Source organism: Falco punctatus (genome assembly GCF_963210335.1).
Source record: "Falco punctatus genome assembly, chromosome: 15".
NCBI lineage: Eukaryota > Metazoa > Chordata > Aves > Falconiformes > Falconidae > Falco > Falco punctatus.
In genome coordinates, this window is record NC_137595.1 from 905182 (window position 1) to 932078 (window position 26897).

Genomic DNA, 26897 nt, shown 5'->3' on the forward strand with positions numbered 1-26897 from the left:
CAGGACCAGCCTGCCAGTACCCTCACACAGGTTATTCATACCTAAATATCCCCTTGCTGACCCAGTTACAGTACATTTGTTAGCTGTGCAGCAGTTGGTAGAGCCAGCACCACCTCTGCTTCTCCCCAGGAAACAGCCAGGCGAGAACTGCTGCTCCTCCAGGAGCTCAGGGGCCAAATGGGCAGCAGGTTCAGCAGGGCTTTGTCTACTCCTCAGTCACATACTGCTCCCTGTGTATCGCACTGCAAATTAAGGAGAAAAAAATAAACCACAATATCCCACACCTCATCACCATAGCAATCCAGTGACATTTCTAGAGCAAATGCAGTCCTTAATTTAACTGGATTCCAAATGAGGGCAGATACAGCGAGGCATGAACAGCTGAATGATGGGGCTACAGCATCCCTGTTTCATCCCCGGGAAAGGGGATGGGATGCCCTTGCCTACACTGGAAGGTGAGAAGCAGCTTTAACTGGTCTCTCTGCCTGCACTAATGCACAGGCAGTTAGGGGGAGAGCAGCCAGCAGAGATCACCGTGGGGGAACAAGCCACTCCTAAGCTTCTGTACCTGCACAAACACCCAGCCATAGTGCAAAGGTGCCCTGCATGGAGCAACTTAAAACAGCTTCAACAATCCCTAAGGAAAATCCAAAACTATTTTGAGCTATGGCAATGAAAATAAACAGACCAAATGTAAGGAGAAGCTCCATTTTTGTATTTTGCTTTCTTCTTCTCAAGCTTGAAAACAGAAATATCAAAACCAGCCGCACGCATTTTTTTCTTTCAAATAAGTAAACAAAAGACAATAAAAGTTCATTCTGTACTTAAATAAGAGTATTTTAAGCCAAAGACAAATTTTAGGGTTAGGATCTGAGCTCTGGAAAGTCATTTTTTTCAGGGAAACGTTGCAAGACTCTGACGCACAGCAGCTGAGGATGCACCTAAATTGCTTCCCATTGCTTAGTCACTACAGAACATTTTCTACTTCCTTGTGGAGAGCTGTGCAATGGCACATGCAGAACATGAGAAATATCATTTTTCTTCCAGTGTGCAAAAGAAAGGGCTATGATCCCTGAAGGGAAAAGAATGTGCCCACTGTTACCAGCTCCCACTGATGAATTTCCCAGGGAGTTGCATCATGAAGGAGACAAAGTATATCCACACTGCCACCCTGGAGATAGGGTTCTGGATGCGGTACCCAACCCACCACTTCCAGAGGATTCTCTGTACTTGCAGCAAAGCTTTATGAGCTGACACACAAAGTGTTTGGCCAAGGGGCCATATTCCCTCTGAGCTCTTGTATTTATGCATCGTATGCTAACCGCATGAAGTCCGCAAACATTGTCCCACCAAAATACCTTGACTCTGAAATACATGAAGCTACCCTGACTGAGCCCAGATGTGCCATTAGGAACGTGAGTAATGAGTCCTGACTCACAGAACACTCCTAAATTCTCTACAGCTGCTCAAACACAAAAACATGTTGATTTTTTTCAGATGAGGGAAAAAAAGAATCTTCCGGTCAGCCTTCTAGGTAGTCCCAAATCTACACAAGCATCTTGGGAGGAAAACAGCACTCCTGTTGCTCCATAAACGAGAGATGCTTACCATTAGGTAATTTAAAAATGTCTCAGTACAGCATAGACAGTGCTCTGCAGTAACCCATGGCAAGTTGTTTGCAAGTGCCCTTGAAGGCTTTCTGGATGCTGTGGGGATTCATAAATACTGATATATTTTACAAAAGTCATTCTTCATACACTGATATGGGGTTTCCACTTCCCAGACGTAAATGGCTAGCATGAACTTCTAAAAATAACTTGCTATATTTAGCTGTACTTTACAAATCTCTTGCAAAGGAATTTACTGAATGTCTAATACTTCTGTTATATATTTACATTTCTAATCAGTCCTTTATTGACAGTCTTTTACAAAATGCCTCATCTTTTACTATCTCAGTCGATCTAGCACAGGCTCCAGGGAAAAGACCAGGGCTATAGTTCAAGTACAAATGCATTTTTCAGTAACTCTCCCTACTGAGTGGCCTGTTGCTTTGCAAGCTGGTTATCTGCCCTCTGTGCCATTACCTGAACTCACACATCACCAGCCCACTTTCCCCCCTACCTTGTTTCTGTTTCCTGTCCTAAATCTTTTTTTATTCTCATAAATTATCCTCCTTGCCCAGGCAACCTTGTCATAAGTGCACAAACTTGCTCGAAAGGCTTATTTTCTTTATTTACTAAAGAATAAAAAAAAAATGGAAAAAAAAGACCAACATAGCAATTCTTCACATTTATCACATATGTAATATATTCGTCATGCTTCCCTTATCCCCCTTACTGACTCATGGAAACCTGCTATACTGTACCTATATTGCTTTAGAAAAGCTGGCAAGCTTTATTATGCTAGACTGAAGATCAAGGAAGTTGAGGTTTTTCTGGCTGCCGTGAGCAGAAGGAGACTGTGGCTCTCCTCACCAACCGCTTCAGAAGTTAGGCAACTTATCAGCTCAAACCAACCAAAACAAAAAGGAAGCAAGCAAGGCTGGATGGACAACATTTTGGGGTATATTGGCTTGTTTTGGAGAAAACTGGAAGAGAGTGATGCGAGTTACAGCTTCTGAGGAGAACGATGCACTCTTCCCCTACCTCTGATTAAGGGAACGCTGATTGTCCAACATAATTAGTGATCAATGCCATTGATCAGGAAGACAAGCATGCAGCAAAGCCACATTTTAAAGCAAAGACAAGGAACGCACCGTTCTTTCTCTCAGCGATTATCACTGGCTTGTACTAGTTTCCTGCAGAGTGGCACTTGAAGCCATATTTTTAATGTTTTTATAAAGGACAGTGTACAGATTAAGTTTTTATGATTTTTGCTTCTGAAATACCAGGATAGCCACGATCTTAAGTCCCTGTGAAGTGCAGGACCCTTTGCCACAGCCTCCTCCCTGGCCAAGCCAGGCAGGGGCAGCACAGGCATTGGTACCCATGCCCTCCCTGCAAACTGCAACACGACAGAACTTCCACTGGCATCAGTGCTTCACTTAATGCTCCTCACAATGAGTGAGCGGTAAAACCACAATTTAAACGCCTGAAGTTCTCAAAGGACAGTTTTTCACCTCTGGCCTACTTCTGGCCTTTCAAACTGATCTCGTAGCCCTGCAAAGCTGGCGAAGTTCCTTCAGTGAAACTGGAAAAAGACTTGAGGCAGACAGCCCAGAACACGTGGCTAACTGAAATGGAAATTAAAAAAAGATTAGCAGCCTCAGAAATCAGCAAAAGTCTTGAAATGTGCATTAAGAAATAATACAGCTATAATTTCTCTCAATCATATATGTCGTGACATCCAACCAGTATCAGAGGGGAAATGACGAAGTTTTCTCCATAAATTTTAACCCCAGGTTTACAGACAAGTTGCCTTCAAGAAGAGCTCCCACCACCCCAAAAAACCAAAGGGGTTGGCAAACACTCCTCTGCTGGCGGTGTGGCTGCAGTCAGCCCATCTCTTACGTTATTTCACTCCAAACTCTCACAATACGAGTTTCTTCGTTCACAATTCAGCTCCTGGCAAAGCCTGACCATTTAGAAAACTATTATTTTTTGTATTCCAGTTAAGGTGATGCAGAGGAAAACGCGTTTCACAATTTCCAACCTGATCACAGCAACCAAGGGTGCCTAGAAGCGACACCTGCGAGCAGTGCACTTGGCACAGCTCTGGACCGGGGTGATGCAAACTACAGTCGAGCTGGTGCCGGCGTTCCTGTGCTGGGGTGGCCAGCAGCTCCTCAACCCATTATGAGAGGGCTCCAAGGGCAGCAGCACATGGCTGCTTTCTTTGAACTTCAAATGCAAAGGCCCCAGCAGCAGAGCACGCCGAGACTGCTGGTGGTGCAGGCATGGTGGTGTCAGGTGAGCCATGGCTGCGGCACTGGGCATCAGTGCAGGGGCTGGGGCTGTAATTCAAACAGGCAGCTAGAGTAGGGCGAGGCTCGCAGGTGACCGTCTGCTGCACCTATTTATATCACCATCCCATGGAGGCTAGCCACCTTTTCTACCAGCCTTCCCCAGTCCTGGGGACAAGGCTTAGCCATGTTGAACAAAGGACAGACTCTGAAAAATAAAGGAACCGAAAAGTTGAGCCATGGAAAGCAAATTAATTTTCTCCTCCCTCAGGATGAGCGAGTGTCGACGAGGGGCTGAGCAGCCCACTTCCCTGGGGAGCAGGAGAACCTCGTGCAAAGCAGCTGGTCAGCAAGGACAGGGCAGAGCTGCACAAATCCTTGCAGCACTTCAGGCCACGCGGAGCTCCCTGGCTCTGAGAGCAGCCGAGCAAACTTTTGGCATGGCTGCTTTGGCGTAAGCGGCAGAAGAGGCTGTGCTCCAAGAGCCACAGCTCCCTGCTGTACAAGCCGTACGAACACAGGGAAAACAAACACGAAAACAACAGACTCTTATCCGGGGCAGAGCATTAGCAATCCCCACAGAGATATCTTATGATCTGCAGAGCCATCAGATGCATCTCATTTCAGCTTCCCAGCAGCCACCCTTCCCAGGCAGGGGCAAGGCAAGTGAAAACCAAGTGCTTTTGCAGGCGGCTTCAGCAAGGGAGTGGAGCCAGCAGTTTGCTCCCCCAGCACGCGATGATTTCAGAATTTCCTTCGATAAGGGTGCAGAGAAGGGCAGGCAGGAGGCCAGATGAGTCACACACGGTGCAAGGGGAAGACTCGCAAGCAGCTTACAAGCTCAGTGCGGGGAGGAATGCACATCCCTCCTGCTTCAGGGCCAGGAGCTGCTGCCAGTGTGGATGCGGCCCATCCTGCATCAGCCAGCACCACCTGGGAGCCCCTCAGGCACCTTCAACCTAACAGGCAGCCCAAACTCACTCACCCTGCTGAGCACCGTTAGGTGGGCTTCGCTGAGAGATAGCCCACCTCTGCCAGCCTCACATCCCACGAGGACTTGGGGGTCCAGCTCTGAGTCCACCACAGAGGGTCCCCTGATGCCCTGCAGGTCCCCAGTTCATCATTTGATGGCACAGGAACAGGCTGTGTCCCTTGTTCTCAATTTTCACAGCTACGAGGTTTAGTAAGATTAATAAAATTATTCTTGCTTTAAAAATATCTAGCCCCAGCACTTCATAATCAGTCTTGGCTGGAGTAACAGGATAAAAAAAGGAGAGAGAACAAACTGCAAACAGCAACCTAAATTCTAGGCCTACATGTATAAACTTTATCTCAGGCTATTCAGCTACTCTTATCATCATTTGAACAACTCGTGACTGCACATTCACCTGCATGGAAAATTTGGTGACAAAAAAAGGACACCAGCAACAAAGGCAGCATCTGAATGCACCCCAGAAGGGAAAAGCCAGCATGACCTGGGGATCACTGCTCCTGAAGGAGGAGCTCAACAAACAGTGGTCAGGACTCTGCAAGGCAAAGCACAAGCCAATGTGGAAAAGTCCATCATCACCAAAACAAAAATTAGAAGTTTCCAAAAGCTTTTTTCTTCATACATGTCAGACACTCAAATAAAAGGTTCACACCTTTGAAACATTAATTTAATGCTTAGTAAGAAAAATAACTGCTGCCTGCTGAATTTCACCAGCAGTTTCAAAGCAGCTTTCATTTCGGCATGTTCAATGTCTGTAAAATAGCACTGCTTTGTGTGCAGGAAAGAAGTCTGCCCTTTTTTCCCATAAACCTCACAGTTCTTCAAACTGCACAGAAACTCTGTACTTCTGATAGCCAATGCTGAAGGGTAGCAACCCTGTCAGAGAAGGTACCACTTTGGCAGTGTATGGCACTGCAGCCCGGCATCCACGGCATGCTCTTGCCCCTTTTTCCCCTTGGGGAAGGGGCCTCTTGGCACTTCAGCTCCTCCTTGCAGACAGCAGCTGCAGCCAGGCAGCCAGCCATCGGTGCTGGAGCCATGTTCTCTAGGCAGGTATAATACAGCACAGGGCCAAGGAGCCACACGGCCAGGACTGTGACACAGGGAGGCTTCTGGCTGCACATCATGGCACAAACTAGTGGGGATGCTGAAGCTGCTACACAAAGCTGAGATGACACACAGCAGGACAGTGAACGCAGGATGCCACATCTGTAGTTACCAGTGTGCTACCAACAGAATTAACAAATAAAATATTACAAAAATTTCTGAAGAAAAAAAGCCAGAAAAGCTGAGTCCTCACATAGTGACTCAAGAGGAAACTCTTTGGTCAGCAGCAGTGCTGCTGTGAGCCCGTGGGCTGTCAGACACATTACAAAACATGGATAACACCCACATCCTCCCAGGGAAGGAGCCAGGAAAGGCAACAGAAGATGAATGAAAAGCTCTCTTCATCTCTCATGCATGACAGAAGAAAAAAATATACTCAAACATGTGAAAACAACTTAACCTCTTGCCCTGGCCTTTTGTGCCGATGTATACAGGCAAGTTCCCAGAAGGTGTATTGTGGCACTGATCGGGCTGAAAAAAGCCTTCACAAAATACTGCACATTGGTTTGTTTTAAACTGGCCCAGGGCTGGGCCACAGCCCATTCACCAGCCCCTGAGCTGGCAGAGAGAGAGCTGGCGCGTGGTGGTGCTGCAGGGGGGACTGGCAAGGGGCAGGAAGTGACCCCAGCCAATATTCATGCCTACTCTGAATACCCCTCGTGCAGGTGACAAGGACACGGATGGAGCAGCTGTAACCAGCAGAAGCCAGCAGTCCCAGGGGGAGGCTGGGGACCAGAGCCAGCAGAGGCAGGGAGGGGAGCGAAGCCTTCTGCACCCATGGAGCCCAGCACCACACAGCTCACACGGGAGCCATCACCATGCAGCCACCTGCCCTGCCACCAAGCCCAATGTGTCAGCCACACAGCAAAGCAAACATGACAGTGTCAACGTGCAGGGCAAGCAAGTTGCTCCAGCCTGGAGCATGTCAAGCCCTGAAACAAGGGGTAAGATACACCCTGCAACTGGAGTAGGGAGATACTGTGCACGCTCCTCGTTTTTCTGGCCTGCATCTGAAGATACAGCTTTGATGGCTGTGGGGAGGGTTGCCTTTTTGGAAGGGTTTTTTGCTCCCTTTTTTTTTGCTATTGTTTTTTTAGTTTCTGGTTAAAGCATGTCTGGTTTAGATTTGCACCAACTTGGGGCCCTAGATTCTGTGCACATTGCCTACAGCCCAGGAAAATGAGCTGCTTCATCATCTGCTGGCTGCAAAAAGATTCCCTCTTCCTACCTGTCCTGAGGATACCCACAGAGCACAGATGCTCACCAGGGAGAGCAGCACTGGTCACACATGAGCTGAAGTCCACTGCATTGAGATACAGACACAGAAACTTTTTTTTGCAAGTTGAGCATCGCTTCAGAGCTGCTGCAGGGGACAGGGAATTTGAACTGCCACTCCACTCAAAGGCAGAGGTATAGGCCCACAGAGGAAAAAGAAGGCAATGTGTTTTTTTTCAGTGGAAGTCATCACATTTGATGAATATTGTTATGAACATCCTATTAGGTTATGAAGCCAGAGTACTTCCAGTAAGTAGCACTTCTGTAAATGGTATTGTGTGTTACCAGTACTGCAGAACACTGTGGTCTGCCCCACATACAGGTACACACACACACAGTTTATCTACTAAAGGCCTCCAAAAGTCTCTGTGTAAACAGCTTCCAGGTATTCCTACTATCACCTTTGCTATAAGATGGTGCAAACCACAGACCCCAGTGCTGTAGCACAGTGATACTTAGGAGCACACAGGTCTCCAAATCCTCAAGACATTTTCATTCTCTTATTGCATACTTCTTTTCCAGAGAAAGGTTTCTGGCTGGTTCCTGGCTAAAACTGCATGGCCTTGATGTCTTTAACTCATTGAGTGTAACTGGTCTAGGTGGTGTCTAGGTCCACACAACACCACTCTAAAGCAATTGATCGTTTTAAGCTGATGTCTGCAAACAACTACAGCTGAAAATTTAGGAGAAAATTTAAAAAGTTATCAGCACTAACTGGAGCCCTTACTGAATGAAACCCACTGTGTTGGGTGATGGAGAAAACCAGCAAGGAGCGAACAAATACAAGAGAATACATTATTGGCAGAGGGGAGCGATATATTTTCCAGCAAGTCATTTTTCCCCTGCTAAAGTCCAGAAATGGCTTAACACTTGCTGCTATAGCGTAATGTGCTCTGGGAGAAAGGGGGAAGGTGTCCCTGCAGCAGTGAGCCATCCCCCTCTGGAAAGTCAGTCCAAGGCAGCTCCTCCCAGTGCCACCAGCATGGGTGGAAAACCAGTTCCACAGTAAAACAAAAGGCTCCAGTGACACTTCAGGGGGAGACCATGAGGGGACAACCAAGAGATCTGCGTTTCTGCTCTGCAATGTTTTCCCCAATGTCCCTCATCTGGAAGGTGACTGATGAGGCAGCAAGGCTGATACCTGGCTGAACTCAGCCCCACTCCAGGTAGAAGCGTTCAGTTGCTTGCTGTCTGCAGCTCCAGGCTGAGGTTCCCCCTAAGCTGGTGTAATGATGAACACCATCTCCAAATGCAGGGACAGCAGATTGGCCAAGCTAATGAGGCCACCAAGACCTCGTTCAGCTGATTATACCCAGCCAGGGCCACGTCTTTGTACTGAGAGCCATGCCTACTGGTACAGGGTCTGATCCTGGAACCATTCAAGTCAAGGCTCAGGTACTGACTGTTGTGATACAACTGGAAGGACAGACCAAATCTGAAGAAGTCAGAACTGTTCTGCATTACCAACATGGGCACATCAGCAGCCTCTTCATAATCACCTAGCCAGTGGCCTCAGAAAAACTGCTTACATGAGTCTTGTTCGGACACCAGATTTCCCTAGTTATACTGGGCAGTTTAATGAGTGGCTTTCCATGAGACAGAAGGCCTCTGTGCATCCACATGGATGATTTCTATGCACATCTTCATTAATGTGCCATATGCTGGCTCCCAAATAAGCTGCCTTTGTGGGACAGGATATTTTTCATGCAGGCATCTTGATGCCAAGCTCTGCCGGGAGTGCAGAGCTAATGTTTGCCTGGCAAACTGCAACCCTTCCTGAGCCAGCACATGGACACCGGTGGGACAGACACATTCCTCTTCCCCCTTCTCCAGAGGAGCCTTAGGCTTGTTCAGACATAGGCAAAAACCAGTATCTGCCTGTAACACACTGTAGTAATAGATTCAAGCCTTTGTCTCTATAGACTTTACATGAACCTGCACATGCGGTTCCTGTAGGAACCAGGCAGACAGGCCACTCCATGGCAGCTTTAATCTCATTAAAATACTGCATTCTGTTGACACTCTGCCTTCCACACTCCAGAGCATTAAATCCTCAAACACCACCTCCAACAACAGCACAGGAACTTGTTGAGAACAGGTCTTCCACAGTGAGGACTGCAGAGTCCCTCAAGCAGACAAGCAAGTTCCCACACACAGTGCTGCCAGTACCAGACGTGCAGGGAAGAGGATGATGGTGGACCCTTCCCTGAGTCTCCTATTCAATCCCAATCTTGGGGAAAAGCCCACCCAGACCCTTTTGTTACAGACTGCCATGGGCTTTGCAGGCATAGGTGCCTCTACACATTCCTTTATAAGGTTATCCTTCCAGGATAAAACACTTGCATTGCCTGGGGAGGCCAATTAACTGACATGCAAAGTCAGAGGCAATCTTCAAAACTTTATGCAGTACAGAAATCAGGTTCAAAACCATGCATGCAACATTTGCATGAGAACTCAAAGCTCTTCCAGCTTCAAAGGACAGCTTACACCATTGCAGCATTTGTACATTAATAAAAAGAGCCTCAACCTGACACTTCTTAAACTCAGTTTGATACATAATTACAAGAAAAGATCAAAGACCAGGGGGAAATTGATGGTTTTGCATGACCACACACAGCAGAGCACAGCTAGCAGGAAAGATTCTGGAAAACCCAACAACATACTGAGCCACAGAAAGAAAATGCTGTGAAGAGCCATTCTTCCAACAACTATGGTGCTACACAGTCACCTACTTCTGACATCCTTGCTTGTGGCCTCAAGCATGCAGCTGGCAGCAAATCTTGTCTGTGATCTGGTGCTGGCCACTACAGCACGGGCCGCGAGCTCTGCCACACAAACAAGCTGTTGCTGGGGCTGAATCCCCAGTGCCCACGCGGGGCCCTGGCCAGCCTGAGGGGATGGGTGCCAGGCCAAGGGGACTGATGCCAGCCCTGCACGCTCCGAGCAAGGCAGACCTTGCAGTTTCCATGGGGGCCAGCTAGAAGTACTGGTCTTGGCTTTCAAAGGTGAGCGAAGCAGCCCCAGAGCAGCCCTGGCCTCGGGAGCGCCAAGAAAGCGTGCCACAGCCCAAGGCGCCAGCCGCCCGCCCAGCGCCAGGAGGAAGGCTAACCAAGGCTGACCCCCCAGCCCGGGCCAGGCCACAGCGAGCTCTGGCACGGCCAGCACAACGTATGGGACCAGCATCGTCACTTGGCACTGCCAGAGACTCTGCATACTCCTGGCACAAGAAAGAAGGGATGCAGCCAACTTTACAACAAAAATAACTCACATTTCTGTCTCAGAGTAACTTATTTGCTATCATGGCCTTTCACACCCAAGATTATTACAAATGAACAGTATTTTTCTCTGCTTTAGTCAGTTTAATTTCTCATTTGGCACAACCTTCCACTTAGTAATGTTAGTGTCCCATGTATAGTCAGTTCTCAAGGGTTTGTCTGTCAGCAAGAGGAAAAAAAATGCCACACTTACAGGCCGCAAACGTGTGACTGTAATTGCACAAGGACCCACACCAGAACATGGGGAGCTGCACAGCACTTGGGAGGGCTTTACCCATGGTACTTTATTTATTTCAGCTGGTAACATGTCAGAGTTGGGTGGGTGGGGTGGAACCAATTTCTCTTAAGCCCTTGAAAGGCAAGAGGAGTTTAAAGCACCCAAGTGCACCCCTCACCTGCGTAACAGCCCCCCACTTCAGACAAAGCCCTTGAGCACTACCTGCTATGCAGAAGGGGAAACAGAGGCATGCAGCAGACCAAGGGGAGCTGAAGTCCCCCTTACTGCTTCCTCCCTCTGCAGAGCGGGGCAGCGCTACTACTACCATGAGCACACACCCTTCTGCTCGTGTGGGCTTGGGGCAGTAGGGGAGGCCCTTTCTGCAGCCCTCAGACAAGCCTCCTCTGACACACGTGCTTTGGAGCAGCACAAGCCATGGCCGCTACGATGAGTCCTCCAACAGCCCACTCCCCACCCTGAGCTAACCTGTGCAGGAGCTGCTCCTGACTCTGCCCCACTGCAAACCAAACAGAGGCAGGGCTTTCCAGGGATGGTTTCTAGTGCTGGACCCTGAACAGCTGCGCCGGGCAGAGTACTCCCTCCTGCTTCTCCCTGCAGAAGAGCCAGAGGCGGGGAAGCCCTGCTGCCTGGGAAAGCACTTACCCTGTGGCTCCAGCCTCTCCCTGGGATGGGGAAGGGAAGGGAAGTTCAGCTTTTCATTAGAAACATGAAGGGAAGCTGAAGTCAGCAGTCTCCTGCAGAGGAAGGGCAGCTCAGAAGGAGATTAATTTCTTCTCCAAAGCCCATGTCCCCTCACCATGGGTCCTGCTGCCCTTGTCTCCCCATCTGGGATCTTAGCAGGAGTGGCAGTTTTGGCTCAGCAGCCAGCAGGAGCAAAACAGATTTGACTCTCTGGCATGGACAATCCCCAGCAGATCTCCATGTCATGGCACCTCCCGCATTTGGAAGGGGGGACTTGCTTTTCCTCCTCTCCAGACTAGCAGGTGGGCACCCATGAGCTGGGTCCCCCTGAGCCTTCACTCATCTCCCAGAGAGTGCTGGGCACCTGCACACCACGTGGTGCCACACATGGGAATCACTTCATCCAGATCAACAGGAATTTTCCTTGGAGAAGGGTCTGGGGTTGCAGTAAGCCTTGAGACAGCTGGGAATAAACACCAAGAAACAAGACTGGAATAAAGATGTGGCTGCCTCAAAACTCCTCCCTGCAGCACACCGCAGCCAGGTCACCCTCATGATGATTCACCACTCGCCATCACTGACCATCAGCACAGATGGGACGGAGCAGAAGGGTTTAAAACTGTGAAATGTAAGGGAGTACATGCATTTGTAAAACAAGCAATCCATTTAATTAAAACAGCACACCCACCCACTAGACATATACCACTGGAAGCATTTAATATTACAAATTTATAATTCCATGCTACTTGAATGACTTGTTTAAAAAATCTGCACTCAAGTTCACATATTAATTCACAAACACAATTACGGTGAATTAATCTACCAGTAAAAGGGCTACAAAAAACTTAAAAGACATCCAGAAATCTCAAATAGAAGTCACTGAAATAGCACTTATGGATGCCTATCTTCCGCTGCTGACATAACAAAGTGATACCAAGTGGGTTTTTTCTTTTTTAGTCTGTAGAGACTCTGCTGGAACACTCCCAATATTTTACCACCCAGCAGGTAGGCTGAGACATCCTTAACTGGTCAGACACTTTCAGCAAGAACACTGCCAGCAACCAAGAAAAGAACAACACACGTGCTACTCATATCACAGACAACTCAAAACCACCTGGCTCCCCCAGCACACGAACTGAAGGTCCTGCAGAACTCCACATAAAGTCATGCTCACTTTTTTCCCTATTACTTGGCAAATGGAAGATAAAAGACAACTTTGAGCATTCTCAGACTTTTAAGACTGTGTTTACAGATCACGTAATCCCAGCAGATCCTATTTTCCTGCAAGGGGGAACTACACTGCTTTTCTTGGTAGCCTGCACGAGCATTGCTGCGCTTGCATAATTCACGCGGATGCATGTGTTTGTATCCGGACAGACTGTGCGGCACACGAGTCTTTTGTTCAGCAGTTTCCATCACCATGTCAGACTGAAGAGCCCGCCAGCTGGAGACAGCAGGTGTTTGACATTTCTACAAGTCTAAGCAAAATGGGGGACTGATTTGCTTTAAATCTTATGTTGGAGTTTATTCATTAATTAATCAGCAAACACGCAGGCAACATCTAATTCTATAATGTCACCAGAGGTCTGTATTCTGTGCAGTGAGTCAATACCTTGGAACAGTTTGGCACCAAGAGGGTGCCTCACCCATTAAAAGGGTAAGGCAGAGGGACCTCTGGACAGATTTCAGACAGGTGCAGTCAGAACAATCATCATAATTAACCCTCTATCCTTGACAAAGAGATCTCACTCTCTCTCCTGGTGAGACTATCATCATCTTTGCTTCCCAGCTGCCCAGGGACACATCCATCCCACAGCACTGCCAAGGGGCAGAAAGAAAATCTTCAGCCACCACTGTCACTGACTGGCAAGTGGGATAAACCAGCCATCAGCCCAAGCTGTTTGGGCAATGGACAGCAAGTAGCCCCAAATTCCTATCCACAGTTCCATACAGACAGAATTCAGAGAGGAAGGCCTAGAATTTTTTTTAAAGTTAGCTGTCAACTAAATGGGAGGGAGTGAATCCCCCCCAGGAGCCGATAGAAGCCCAGGCAGGTATTGGCCCCAGCACCCTCCCCAGCCGTGCGTGTCCAGCCACCTGCTTGGCTAGCCCATCCCTCTGCCTGCGGTTCAGCTGCACTCCTATAAAAGAAAACAGCACAAAAACACCCCCACAGCATTTCAGGCAAGAAATTTCACGTTTCCTCAGTTCTGGGGTGTACTGCCTCAGAGTACACACTCAGTGCTGCCTGGGTGTACTCAGTTTCCTTCTACTTCTTCCCTTCCTCCTTGACCAGCCTCACTGGGATGGGTTTGCTGACCTAGCGAAACACCCTCGCATCCATACTCCGAGTGCAGCATTAGGGTTTACAAACATTAAAAATGGAAACAGTTTTGACCAAAGTGATGAAGAAAAAGCAAAGTATTTATGTTAACAAGCAGGCTTATTAAAATCCCTTTGGTTTTCATTTTGTGGGTTGGTTTTTTTCTTCCCTGGACTAAGCAGAGATTTGGGGGTTGGTTTTTTAGTACGTTTTAGGGTCTTCCAGCCCTGTGATGTCTGCTGTTTCAGTCATACTAGCTTTTGTCTTTGCTGTTTTCCAGATGGGTAAACACAGACTATTCCTGCCATTGCCTTGATAACAAGGAAGCTCTGGATTATTCTTAAAAGGGCAGTAGCTAAACCTATTAATACCAACTAACAACAAACCAGCTAGCAAGAAAAGCAGTGTATGATCACAGTCTGTCCTGCTGATTTTTTTGTTTGCTTTCACTTCACCTGATGCAAGCGCAACCTTTGTAGCTGCTGCGGTGTCATACATTTTTTGCCATATTTTAATGAAGATTTATAAAAGCAGAGAAGATGTAAGAAGTGACACAGAGAAAGCATATTTACAGCTCTTGGATGAAAAAAAATTTCTAAGCCCACGGACAGGGCGGTTTCAGAGGACGCAACCTGGTCCAGGTATTTTGATAGTCTCAGTCAGTACTCCTGAACAAGTGACTCCCTTAAAGGCAACACCCAAATCGACATTAAATTGAAAAAATTCCCGGTATTATTAAAAAGGAATGAAACACCCACAACAAAAGGAGGACTACTGAGTGTTTCTGGATGGAGCCCTCTCATTCTCACAGCAGGCCATCCGAGGGAAGCAGGGCTGGGGGACAAGGGGACCCATGCTGGCCCAGGGCACACTCCACCCCTTCTTTGGTGAAGAAAAATAACCAAGCACCTTCCCCCAAATAGGAGAATATTCTCCTCATAGGAAGGCGCTGCCTGGAGAGCTCGGCCGGGTGCCTGGGAGAGCTTAACCGGCGGGCAGCCGGTGCCCTGCAAGGCCGGCGGTGGCGCCCAGCTGGCCCGGGTGGCCGAATCCGACCTGTCCCCACGCAGGACCAGCACCGGACCGGCAACCCACGCGTGGCCGCTGGCAGTTTGCTGCCAGTCAGTTTGACCAGCCAGTCACCCCAGCGCGATGCCAGTGACGAAGGCAGCTGCCGAGCGCCGAGGTGCGGGGCCACACGCCTCCGCGGGAGCCAAGGCGAAGGTGGGCTCCCAAAACCACGTCCGCAGGGTGATGGTCAAGGAGAAACCCCGCTCAGCCCGGGCAGAGGGGCGCTGGCTGCTCCTCTGCGCCCGGGGCAGCCCCGGGGAGGCCCCATCCCCAGACCACCGACCGGCACATCGCAGCACCGGCGCATCGGGGCAGGGCGCGGCCCTCGGCCCCCGCCCGCTGCCCCAAGCCCGCAGGCCGCCGGGACCCCGGCCCGCCCCGCTGCTGCCCCGCTCACCCCGTATGGCGGCGATGAGCGCGTTGCCGTCCTTGATCACCTCCTTGATGAACTTATTGGTCCGCTCCAGCTCCTGCTCGTAGCACTTCAGCCGCTCTCGGAAGTCCGGGCTGTCCAGGTAGCAGTCGCTGAACTCCAGCGGCGGGTGCCCCATGGCTCTGCGCCGGCCGCTCCTCCCGCCGCTGGCACCCCCGGCACCGCCGCGCTGCGGGGCGGGCGGGCGCGGCTACACCACCCTCCCTCCGCCCCGGGAGCCCCGCGCCGCGGCCATGCCGCCGCCCCGGCGGGCACCGCCCCCGGCCCTGCCCCGGGAGGCTCGGGCGGGCGGGGCCTACACCCCCCGCCGCCGGCCGGCCTGCCTGCGCCGGGCTGCGCAGCTGTGGGCCGGGCCAGGCCGGGCCGCTAGGCTGAGGCGACCCCCGCCCCACCCGACCCCCGCTTCCGGCCGCCGTGCCGCTGCCGGGACTTGTAGTTCGGGTCCGTCCCGCCGCCGTGCCCGGCCGGGTCCGCTCAGGCCCCTCACCGAGCCCTGAGGGGGCCGCGGCGCCTCCGGGCCCGGCCCCGCGCTGCTGCGGGAGGGTGTTTCATTTCGGCTAGGCCCGCCGCGCCAGCGCCACCGGCCGGCCGGGGCATGGGGCAGGCCGGGGGGGCGGGCCGGGCCGGGCCGGGCCGGGCCGGGCCGGGGGAGGCCGCGGATGGGCCCCGGGGGCTGCAGACCGGGTCACCGCTCCGGGCCGGACCGGCGGCACGCGGCAAGGGCGCCCCCTTGCTGGCGGGGCGGAGCGGGGGGGCAGCCCCCGCTCGCGTTGCCATGGGCGCCCTGGCGGTGCGTGACGCGGCAGCCGTCGCCGCGCGTAGTGATGACGTATTTCGTCCACGTCGCCTGAGTAGCCAACATGGCGGCGGCGGAGGGCAGCAGTGCCGGGGGGCCGTTGGTGAGCGTGGCGGTGGGAGTGGGCGGGTTGTTTCCGGCCCCTCCTGGCCAGCTCTGGGGGGCTGCAGTACTCGGCGGCGGGGTCGGGGCCGCGGCATGCCCGGGCCCTGCCTTTGCCGGCCAGCAGAGGGCCCAGCCGCGCCACGGAAGCCCCGGCCGCCGGGGTAGGCCGCGGTACGTGGTCTCGTGTGTGGGGCGGCGGGGGTCGCGGTGGCCGCCGGTTCGCATGGAGGACAGGGAGCGGGAGCCGCCGGCCTGCTGCCCACTGCCCTGCCTGCCCCAGGGTTTGCTGTGGAGCTGGTCGGGCTGTTCTCTGCATCCAGCCCTGGGAACAAGAGCACTTTAACTTTTTGCTTGGGTGGAGGAAAACTGTTTGGTCAATACTTGGCTTTTAACAGCCTTGGCTTTGTGCTTGGCCCGTAGATGTCTGTACGGTTTCTTCTGAGTTGCTTCCCCATGGAGTCCATGAACGGCAGTGTATTTGCGTGCGTTGGTGTGGCTGTATAGCTGTCGGGCATTAAGCTACTTGGAAAAACACAAGCAAACTTTTTACTTCCTTTAGTTATCTACTATAAATAGAAGATAGAAAGCAGGTTACTAGGAGTTACTGAAGAAACACTTTGCTTGGACGTGCCTACTCATGTCTTCAGATTGTGAGCTGTTTAAATCAGGCAAACAATGGCTGGCCTCTGTTGTTGACCATGTTATTAACTGTTGAATTTAGAGCAGCTGTTTTGATCTGAAACCCAGCTGAAAAACATTTGCGGTGAATATGAGCTGGTTTGTATTTCTTTTTTTTCTAAAGGTTTAAAAAAACATTTAGTTTGCAGGTCTTGCAGATGTGTCAATATCTGAAGATATTCCAGTGGAAGGGGAAATTACTGTTCCTGTTGGATCTCACTCTCCTGATGAAGACTATTCCACACTGGATGAGCCTGTTAGGGATACTATTGTGAGTCTGTGCCTCTGTCTATGCTAAAACACATGTTTTTCTGATAGCTTTGGCCAACTGCAAAAACTTTATTTTTGCAGAGCTGTCCTTGTATGTCACTGTAACTCGGGGGGGGGGGGGGGGGGGGCGGTATTTATTTATTTATTTTTACAACTAGCCATGTAAAATTAATTCTTCTGGGTTAAAAAAATACCTGAATTGTAGCCCAAAAATTTATTTGTGATCTCAAAATCTTTGCAAGGGCAGAGGCCTCAGATGGAGCCCAATAGAAAACTCTCCTGACTAATGGGATTTTTCATTACTTTTTTCTTCCTAGAAGACCAAACAAATAATTATTCTTAATTAGGTGTTATTAAAGGATAAAATATTGTGGTTGTTAAGGAATGTCGATAAAGAATGCTGCGGAAATTTTTGGGTTGGATTCTGTCTTGATTTACCATCAATATTCCTTTACTTCTGTCTTTCTGCTTTCAGTTGTGAAGTGTAATTTTTATGAAGGGATAAATTAAAGTGTTACTTCTTTATTTCAGATGAGAGATCTGAAGGCTGTTGGGAAAAAATTTGTCCATGTCATGTATCCGAAGAAGAGTAGTGCACTTCTCAGAGACTGTATGTATAAGAAGATTTTCAAAGTCTTCAAAGGACGTTTTGCCAATCTGTCCCATGTTCTTTCTGTTGTTGTTGCGTGCTGAATAACAAACATGAAAAATCAGTATTACCAAAGCTCTTTAAAAGTGGAACATGTCAGAATATGTAGAACAGTTAGATTTAAGTAGTTGAAGGCTTTTGAATAAATTGTATTCTAGAAAATGGTGTAAGATGCTGTTGTGGTTAAACCACAGTGGATGCTAGATAAGCAGTTTATAAGGAAGTGTAATATGGAAAGTGATACATCGGAGCTGGAAAAGGTGCTTTATTGTTTGCAGGAAAATGAAACTCAGCGTCATGCTATGATACTTATGATTTTATTTTTTCCTTTGGTAACAGGGGATCTTTGGGGCCCTTTGGTGCTTTGTGTCTCGCTTGCACTGTAAGTACTTATAGTGGGTGGATTTGGGTTTTTATAGTCTTTTGTACTAGAGAAATGAGAAACTCAAAACTTATGATTATGCATGTTGAGATTAATTTCATCTGATCCTTCTCTGACCTTCAGCAAACACTGCTTGTTTAGATTTCGTTGTAGAATGTTTGTGACACTTCAAGCCCATCAGGACCTCCCATCTTTGAATTTAGGATTTAAGGAACTTCTCAGAGTTCCCTGTCTTAAGAATGATTTTACTGGGAGGCATCCCGATGCACCTTGTCCTTGATTCTCATGTGTTTGGCCAACTTTGACCCTAACCTGCAGGCCAAAAGCTTTGTCTAAGAGCTGCAGTGTATGTGGAAAAGCAATGGAAAAAGAGAGGCTGTTGTAGCTGTTCATAGACAGGAGATGATGGTGGCTCCCAGGAGTTTCTGGTGCTCCACTGGAGCATATGTGTGCAGATCTGCCTGGGATAGGATGGGAATGTTGTTGAGATCTGTCAGCTAACTGAGGCACACAGAGATATAGAAACTGTTCAGTAAAATGATGGTAAAGCTTTAGCAGTAGTAGATAATGTAATTTGAATATTCAAATCAATGCATGACCACTTCTCCAGGCTTTGTGTTGCTTATATCCTGTAGTTACTGTAAGCTTTCTTTAAGGCATACGTGTTCTATCATGCACTACACTGTCTACTTTGAGCAGTTACTAGACTTTTGGTACTTTAATGTTCACCTTTTAATCTGTTGTCTATGGTTTTACTCTCCTCTGTATGCTTATTCAGTTCTCAAAATAAGTAAACAAATGGACTGAAATGCCCTCAGTTGAGCCACAACCATTTTCCTTTCCTATACAAAATTGAGGATACTACTGAAAAACAAGAAAACAGATGAAAAATTATTGGTCTGCAGCCTAACTGGGGATCAGTGTTTCAGGCTCCTATTCTGTCTTCTGCTCCAAGTCTATGAAAACCCAGTCATCAATTGCAAATGATGCTCACTTTATCTGTTACCTGCAACAGGATGCTTCAGGGTGGATCAGCAGATAGTAAAGACGATGGAGGACCCCAGTTTGCTGAAGTCTTTGTCATAATCTGGTTTGGTGCAGTTGTCATCACACTAAACTCAAAGCTTCTTGGAGGAACTATGTGAGTCCTGATTTATTTAGTAGCAGTTAAAGTGCTCCTGTGCCTGGGGTTTCTGCAGTGCTTTGATTTGACTTTCTCCCTCCCCGCCCCCCCCCCCCCCCCCCCCCCCCATTTCTGTCTCCCCTTTCCAGATCCTTTTTTCAGAGCCTGTGTGTTCTGGGTTACTGTGTCCTGCCTCTGACAGTAGCAATGCTGGTGTGCAGGCTGGTACTGCTGGCGGGTTCTGGGACTGTCAGCTTCATTATACGTCTTATCGTAGTAGTAGCTATGTTTGGTTGGTCAACGTTAGGTGAGTACCTTTTTGCATTGTAACACTGTTGTGCCTGCTGAGTAGCATGATGCTTAAGGAGGTAGATCTGTGTGCATTCTGTTGGGTAAACCAATGGATATTGTAGTTCAAGGTGTTTCCTAGGCTGCTAAAGTATTGTAGAAACAGTTCTTCCAATCTTTGTGTTGGCAGAGCTTCAGCCTCTGCTTCTGTTGATTTTTGTGGTCATATGCAAATAGCCTGTGGCAGAAGGATGATAATTTAATATTAAACCCTATGTGAGGCTACTGGGTATTTTATTCTGTGATCCATGTTACAAATACTATTAGAAAAAGCTACTTCCATACAGATGCATTTGCATTATTTCTCCTGTTTTTAATCTGCAAGTCTGACTCTTGTTACAGAACATTATTCAGCATTTGTCATTCTACGTGATAAAGAAAGCTGTGATTGGTACTGATAGATCATTGGTATTGAGCAATGGATTACTCTGTTTTCTCTTTCAACATAATTGTAATGCAGATCCTAATTCAAAATTAACATCTGCAGGGGATCTTGGACTTTTAGTTCTGTGCTGCTTGCATTTCAAGTATTTTTCTTTTTCACCAGCATCTACAGCTTTCCTGGCAGACAGTCAGCCTCCAAACCGCAAAGCTCTTGTTGTGTACCCCATCTTCCTCTTCTACTTTGTTATCAGCTGGATGATTCTCACCTTTACACCTCAGTGATCTCCAAACAGAAGAGACTGTGTAACATGGACTGGAGTTTTTTCGTGAATGCTGCAGTTAATCGTTGGCTTTATCTCTTTCTAATTTATATATAGAGATATTGTACAAAGGCAGGTTATGGGATAAAGCCAGAGAACTGCAAAAATTGGTTGTTTGTGTGTCCCTCTTCTTGAAAGATACGAAGGGCCAGCTGCTGAGGGTTTTTTTTATTTAGCCGTGCTCTTTAGTTGTGTTAAATAAAAAATGCCCACTGTGACGGGGATTATTCCTCCTGAGGAATAGAGTGGGAGATGGTGGAATTTCAAGACATTGAGTAGATGAAGATGAAGTTATAGGATCACACGACTTGGCAGAATTCTTGCTCGTGCTTGGATTCTCACTGAAGATGAACATGCCTTATGAAATAATAGAACTTCATTGCTGTTCTGTGTTGGGTAGGAAAGGAATGTTTTTAACTCCTTTTTCATTCACTTACTGAGTGGTGAAATGTATATAAAATGCATTGTAGGGCTGTGAGCTTTCACTCTGAAACTAGATTTCAGCAAAAAATAAGTTGGGTCCATTTTGCAGTTACTTGGAGCTGCGTGGAAGGGAGCTGCCTTTGCTCATATTCATGTATTGTGTATTTTTTTCATCCCCCTTCGTGCATCAAGAAAGTGTTTCAGCCAAATGCCTTCAACACCATAGTTACACTAATTTATATTTCTTGTAAGAGGGAGTGTGTTTGTGTTGGATGGTTAGAAATCTTTTTGTGTGACCATAGATTAGAGAGTTAAAAGTCCTAGAGAAACAGTCAAAACTGGTTTACAACAGGGACCTAGATGTCAGTCTGCATTTTGAGAATGGGAAGTTGTCTGGAGAGTACAAAGTAAAGTGTGTGTGTGTATGTATATAATGTTTTAAAAAAATTGTTTGTGTGAAGTAAGTTAAGGTTTTGATAAGTAGGTTGTTTGGTTGCTAAATATCACACCAGGACTTCTGCCCGAAAGGTTAAAATTGGGTTGGAGGAAGAAAACTAAAATGATGATGAAGGTGGTGGTTGCTGTGAAGTAGGATATGAATTCCAGTCTTAACTGCTTGTATGTGACTTTTCATTTGGTTGTTTACATGGACAGTGTTTAAACTTAAATGTGTACAAATTTGCATATTGTTTCTTTGTACTTATAATGAGATGTGAGAAACTTTTCTATAGGTTTTTGGGTTTTGTGGGTTTTTTTGGTCTTTTATTAATACTTTTTTATAAAAAGGGGAGAGGCTTTCTTCTCTAGTTCTCTGTGGGTGCGCTTGTGTACCTTGCCTGGTGAACCATGTACAGGTGTACAAGTGTGTCATTTATGTTTCAGCATAGGGATTGAGACTTGGAGAATTGCTTTTTGAAAACTGTACAGAAATTATTTATGTTGTTCATTATTCTCATTAAGCAATCTAAGGGGAGAGCTCTGAAGCATCCAGGGGTGAAAAAGCTGCTGTTAAAATGTCACTTTTCCTGAAAACAAGCACCATATTCTTTTTTCCTGCAGTCATGCAGATAGACCTGAAATTGATGTACATGGGTCCTGCTGAGGTGTAAATATGCCTAATATATATTTATATATCAGTGCAGTTTCTGTTATAAACACTGTAAGTATTTGATAGTTGGGATGAAAATTTCTATAATATGCAGATTAAAAGTACACTTTTACATTTCTGGGAGTGTGGAGAAAAGGGAAGGAAAAATCAGTTGCTCTCAGCAGGCCTCCAGCTTCGCTGCAGATCAGTCATTACCAGCAGGACTATGTGAAGCTGGTGGCTGTTCTTGCTGCCTTCCTTACACCTGGGTCCATAACTCTTCCAAGTTGCTGCACGGTGTTTCCTAGACATGGGTATACAATGGAAATGGGGAATTTTTTAACTTCCATTAAACTATTACTGGTATGGAATGTGTTTTTTTCTTTTCAGGTGCAGTTTTCCATTAATTTAAACATTAGTTTAGCTTTATGAAGATGAAAAGAGATATTGAAGGGAAGTGGATAGTGAAGCTGTTGATGGCTACAGTGGGATTCTTTGAGCCAGATCTTTCTTTCCTGCAAGAATTTAACCATACTTTTAGAGAAATCCTTGGAATTCTATTTCTGTAGTGTCTTGTGGCTCAAGCTGATAATGTTATTCCAATTATCTATCAAATACATTTAATTGAACCAGTATGTTTTTGAAAAGACATAAAATTAATTTCAAGAGGAATTAAAATCCAAGCTTTTTCCTTGATTGTTTTTGACTTTGTCAGTCCCATGATGATTTGTTTTTTCTGTATCATTGCTCTTGGCTTATACAAGAGAGAAGAAAATTATTTTTATATTAACTAGATTTACTGCTCAGCTGGTTACCAAGGTTTTTAGTTGAGAGGTGGTTTTCATCTGAAAAAACAGCAGAAATATACTGGTTATGTGGTGAAGGTGTGGTTGTTTGGTTTTGTTCAGCTTTTGACTCATGGCAATCCCTTAGTATGGAAGCCATCATCTTCTACAGCTGTAAAATCTTTAAGTGAGTTTGTATCACTAAATATGTAACTTGCCATAAGGTTTTAGCTGGCTAGATGCAGGTAGGAAATTAGATTTTTCTGAGCTTTCATGCGTCCAGTTGAATGAGGTTACATGTCTTGCATATGGTGGATTTTTAATCATTGTTGCCATTAATATCCTCAGCCAGGAATTCGAGTTGCTGTAGCTCATTGCCGGGTTCTCCTTTGCCTCTCTCAGCTTTCTGTCGTGTAAGATCTGCCCGATACCAAATGCTTAAAAGCATGCAGTATATCTTGCAAAAATAATTTCCCCACCACAATGTTATAATTGTTTCTGGAAGATCTTCACTAAGAGTGGCTTGGCCTTTCAACTTGGAAGATGATAATCTGTTGGAAAAGGTAGCCTTTTTTTATAAGTAGAATATAATTGCTTAGAAAGGCAGAGAGCACAAGCAATGAGCACCAGTGGAAGTGAGCATTAGGCTTATTGATTGATGATTAACTGTTTAATGTGACTTCAAAAAATTAAGAAGCAAAATCTGGAATTTGTTTCTCAGCCAAACTGTGATGTTCTGTAGAGCCACTGCTTTTATTGAATCCGCTTGCTCCTTAGCAAACTGGTGGTTCCCAAAGCAAACTAGACATGGGCACATTACAGCACGATTGAAAAATTTCAGATTTAGGCAAGAAAAATACATCAAGCTTATTTGATACTTGCAGACTGCCTAAAATTAATGTGGATGATAGTCCTTTGAAACAATGGTATTACATGAGAGTGCTGAGCGTGCCTGTTCATTGAATGGTAGTTCATCTTGTTCAGCTGGTTGTATAGCACGTTCCTCCAAAAATGCATGCAGGTAAGTAATCCTTGTAACCGCAACATATATTTTTAATTTGTTCTGAAAATGTATGTTGTCATAAACTCAGTTGTCGTGCTTTCCAAGGGGAAATGGCCTCTTCTTGTTTAAAGCCAGCTGAGGGAAGGATAGCAAGGACAAAAGCAGATGTCTTGCCTTTAATGAAGTGTTTTAACTTTCCTGTAGAGAAAGCAGATGATTTTTCTGATGCATAAACCAGGCTTTCTTTCCTACCAAGATTTTCTTAATACTGTTTATCAGCTGAAGTTGTTGTATGTGTTTAAATCTGAATTTACTTTTGATCTATTTAATACCAATGAAAAGGAAATTTATTTGTTTTAACTTTGTAAATTAAAACACACTGAAAGGCATGTGGGCAATCTCATGTGTGGATTAAAAGTACTGTGCACGCTGTGCCTGTGGCAGGCACTGCCCGGGGCTGGCTACAGGGCTGGGAGGCAGCACCTTTGGCTGGCAGAGCCTCTTGTGAAGCACGGAGGCAGTCCAAAGGGATCCTGCCAGTACTTCGACAAAGAAAGGCATTTTATACAGCATGGGAGTTTGGAGGAAACTAAAAGAAGGGCAGTAAACCAGCTGAATTTTCTACTCCTGTGCCTATGGAATGCTTTTAAACATTTGATTTGTGTGCCTGCATCAGTGAGTTAATAGATGTCAGTAGAAGTGCCAGGGTGAGGTATAAACCTTTTTCCCCGCTGCTAGGAGAGCTTCACAGCTCTTGCAGATACATGTATTTGATGTTCTTGTGTTCTGACGAGTTGTGCTAATGTCTTGTTGGAGCAAGGACCGGAGTGAGCGTTTGGGTGTTTAGTCTGTGTATGCTGGGCCCTGGTCCTGCACAGGGCAGTGCTGTAGGGGATCAGTGCCCCTGTGTCCTATGAGGGGAAAAAAAATCCCCGAAGTTCTCGTTACAGGCCCACAAGAGACATGCCAAAGTGCCAGTAACACTCAGGTTCTGCAAGGACAAGACACCAGAGGGGAGCTGTGTATTGGTAACAGCAGGAGGGCACAGCCCCCCAGGTCCCTGCCCAGCACTTCTCCCTGGCCGGACGACAAGCGTGCTGTACCCCAGAGCAGGACACGTCAGAGACACGTGCCACAACCCTTCAAAGCTGAGCCAAGACATCAGTTGGCTTGTGCTCAGACCTTGCCTGTGCTCCCATCTGGTGGCAGGCTCTGCTAAGGAGAATGAACAGCTGTGCTGTTACCCTGAAATCGGTATTCATGCCAGACACCCCCCTCTCATTGCCTGCAGCATCAGAGGAGGAAGGTCTCTGTAACCACTTAATTGACACAAGTCTGCCCAGGCGATGCTTACCGAGGCTCGGTGTGCCATGATTAAAACGTGAGGGGACTAAATAAGCTGTGGCTACAGAGGCAGCGCAAAGCTGGCAGGAAGGTGGCCTAATCAATAAATTGCAATTAAACCCCATCTCTCAGCAGGTCGCGGGAGGTGATCCTCCCCCTCTGTCTGCCCTCGTGAGGCCGCATCTGGAGCCCTGTGTCCAGTTCTGGGCTCCCCAGTTCAAGAGACTGGACTACTGGAGAGGGTCCAGCAGAGGGCTACAAAGATGATGGGACTGTAGCATCTCCCTTATGAGGAAAGGCTGAGAGCTGGGACTGTTCAGCTGAGAGAGGAGAGGGCTGAGAGGGGTCTTATCAATGTCTACAGGTATATTAGGGGTGAGTGTCAGGAGGATGGGGCCAAGCTCTTTTCAGTGGTGCCCAGTGACAGGACAAGGGGCGACAGACACAAACCGCAACACTGGGAGTTCTAGCTGAATATGAGGGGGAAAAATACTTTGGAGGGTGACAGAGTCCTGGAACAGGCTGCACAGAGAGGCTGTGGAGTCTCCTTCCCGGGAGATATTCACAGCCCGCCTGGACACAATCCTGTGCAGCCTGCTCTAGGAGAGCCTGCTGTAGCAGGGGGATGGACTGGATTATCTCTGGAGGTGCCTTCCCACCCTGACCAGTCTGTGGTTGTGACAGGCACTGGAATTTCAGGCAATCGCCTGAAGTATGCCCATGCTCTTGCACTGTGCGGTGGGGTGGCAGCGGCGACCCCCTGCAGCAGCCAGGCACCTTGGCTGGGCAGCCGTCCCTCGGAGGCCGTGGCAGCAGGGGCATGGCCAGCCCAGCTCTGGGCTCTCCGTTGTGTGGCTGGAGGAGCCCAAAATGTCCCAGCAGGCACGAGAGGGCGGCAGGGCCTTGCAGTCCCTTAGAACCTGGCTTTTTCTCTCTCGTGGCTGGCTTTTTTTTTTTCCCTCCCCTTGGCTTTTTCTGTTCCATTCAAGGCGGTCCAGGGTGCAGCAGCCTGTTTTTCCCTGTCCCGTTTAGCAGGAACACCTCATGGGCAGCCCCAGTGGGGTGAGTGCTGAGCTTCCAGCCTCAACCCTGACGGGTGCATGGGGAGACGTGCGGAAGCAGTGTTTTGCAATCTGTTTAGCTCTGCTCTTGGAAGCAAAATTGCTGCACCTGAAAGAACTGGTCTGAGACCACCCTGGTTTGTCAGCAGTTTGCATGTTGCCCATGGCTGATGCTTCTTGGGCAGGTGGGTTGTTGCTTCCTCCTTGATCGGCTGTGTGACCTTTCCTGTCATTGCTGCAAGGGGAGGATGCTTAGCAAAAGGAAGAGTGTAACTTAACCATGAGTGCAGACTGACTAGTAATGAAGGACTTAAAAATACTAAGATTTTACCAGTGGCTACAGTGATGGGTTTTCTGTGGGTTCTGGTTTTATTCTGTGGAAGCTTTGTATATCATTAGCGTTGGTCAAATTTAACTGTTTTTGCAGGATTGCTGTATGACTTTGCTCTTTAATGTAATCTTTAAGAATTGTAAGTAATTTAAAGGCAGAAAATCCTGACTGTTCTGAAAACATCTCTTCAGTCCATCAGGTAATCTGAAACGTTGCTTTCAGTTGCCCACATTCCTTTTCCAGCCCTCCAGCTGCGAGGGACCCACCTTCGCTTTCTCACACCCAGAGGTGCCAGCGTGAGAGGGACCTGCCCTCCTCCCCTGCCATGGGGGTATGGGTGCACTGCCCACCTCCCTCCTCATGCACAAACCGCAGCAGAAGGGGAAACTGAGGCAGCCTGAGCCCCTGGACTGCCCAGCTTGGCCAGGGAAGGGTGAGCCCACCTGCAGGGTGCTGCACAGCTGGGCTGCTCTGGGGAGGGGGAGACCCCAGCTTTGCTGTAGGGAAGGGAGG

The 26897-nt window shown here is 47.8% G+C and overlaps 2 protein-coding genes across 4 annotated transcripts in view; one reads left to right on the forward strand and one right to left on the reverse strand.

Annotated features, from left to right (window-relative positions):
* OPHN1 (oligophrenin 1) overlaps positions 1–15552 on the reverse strand; it is a 67784-nt gene extending 52232 nt beyond the window's left edge. For 2 of the 3 annotated variants that reach the window (XM_080366241.1, XM_080366240.1), the window contains exon 1: positions 15260–15552. In XM_080366241.1, the coding sequence (XP_080222367.1) occupies positions 15260–15413 (154 nt within the window). In that variant the 5' untranslated portion in view covers positions 15414–15552. Of the gene's footprint in view, positions 1–41; positions 3836–15259 lie in introns of those variants that run through there. The other variant, XM_080366242.1, reaches the window with a different exon arrangement.
* A 469-nt stretch (positions 15553–16021) lies between these two features.
* Positions 16022–24037, forward strand: YIPF6 (Yip1 domain family member 6). The gene is made up of 7 exons (XM_080366280.1): positions 16022–16194; positions 17017–17145; positions 17676–17754; positions 18133–18175; positions 19191–19316; positions 19448–19605; positions 20194–24037. The coding sequence occupies exons 1-7, from the start codon at positions 16156–16158 to the stop codon at positions 20310–20312; spliced, it is 693 nt and encodes a 230-aa protein (XP_080222406.1). The 5' UTR covers positions 16022–16155; the 3' UTR covers positions 20313–24037.
* The last annotated feature ends 2860 nt before the right edge of the window (positions 24038–26897 follow it).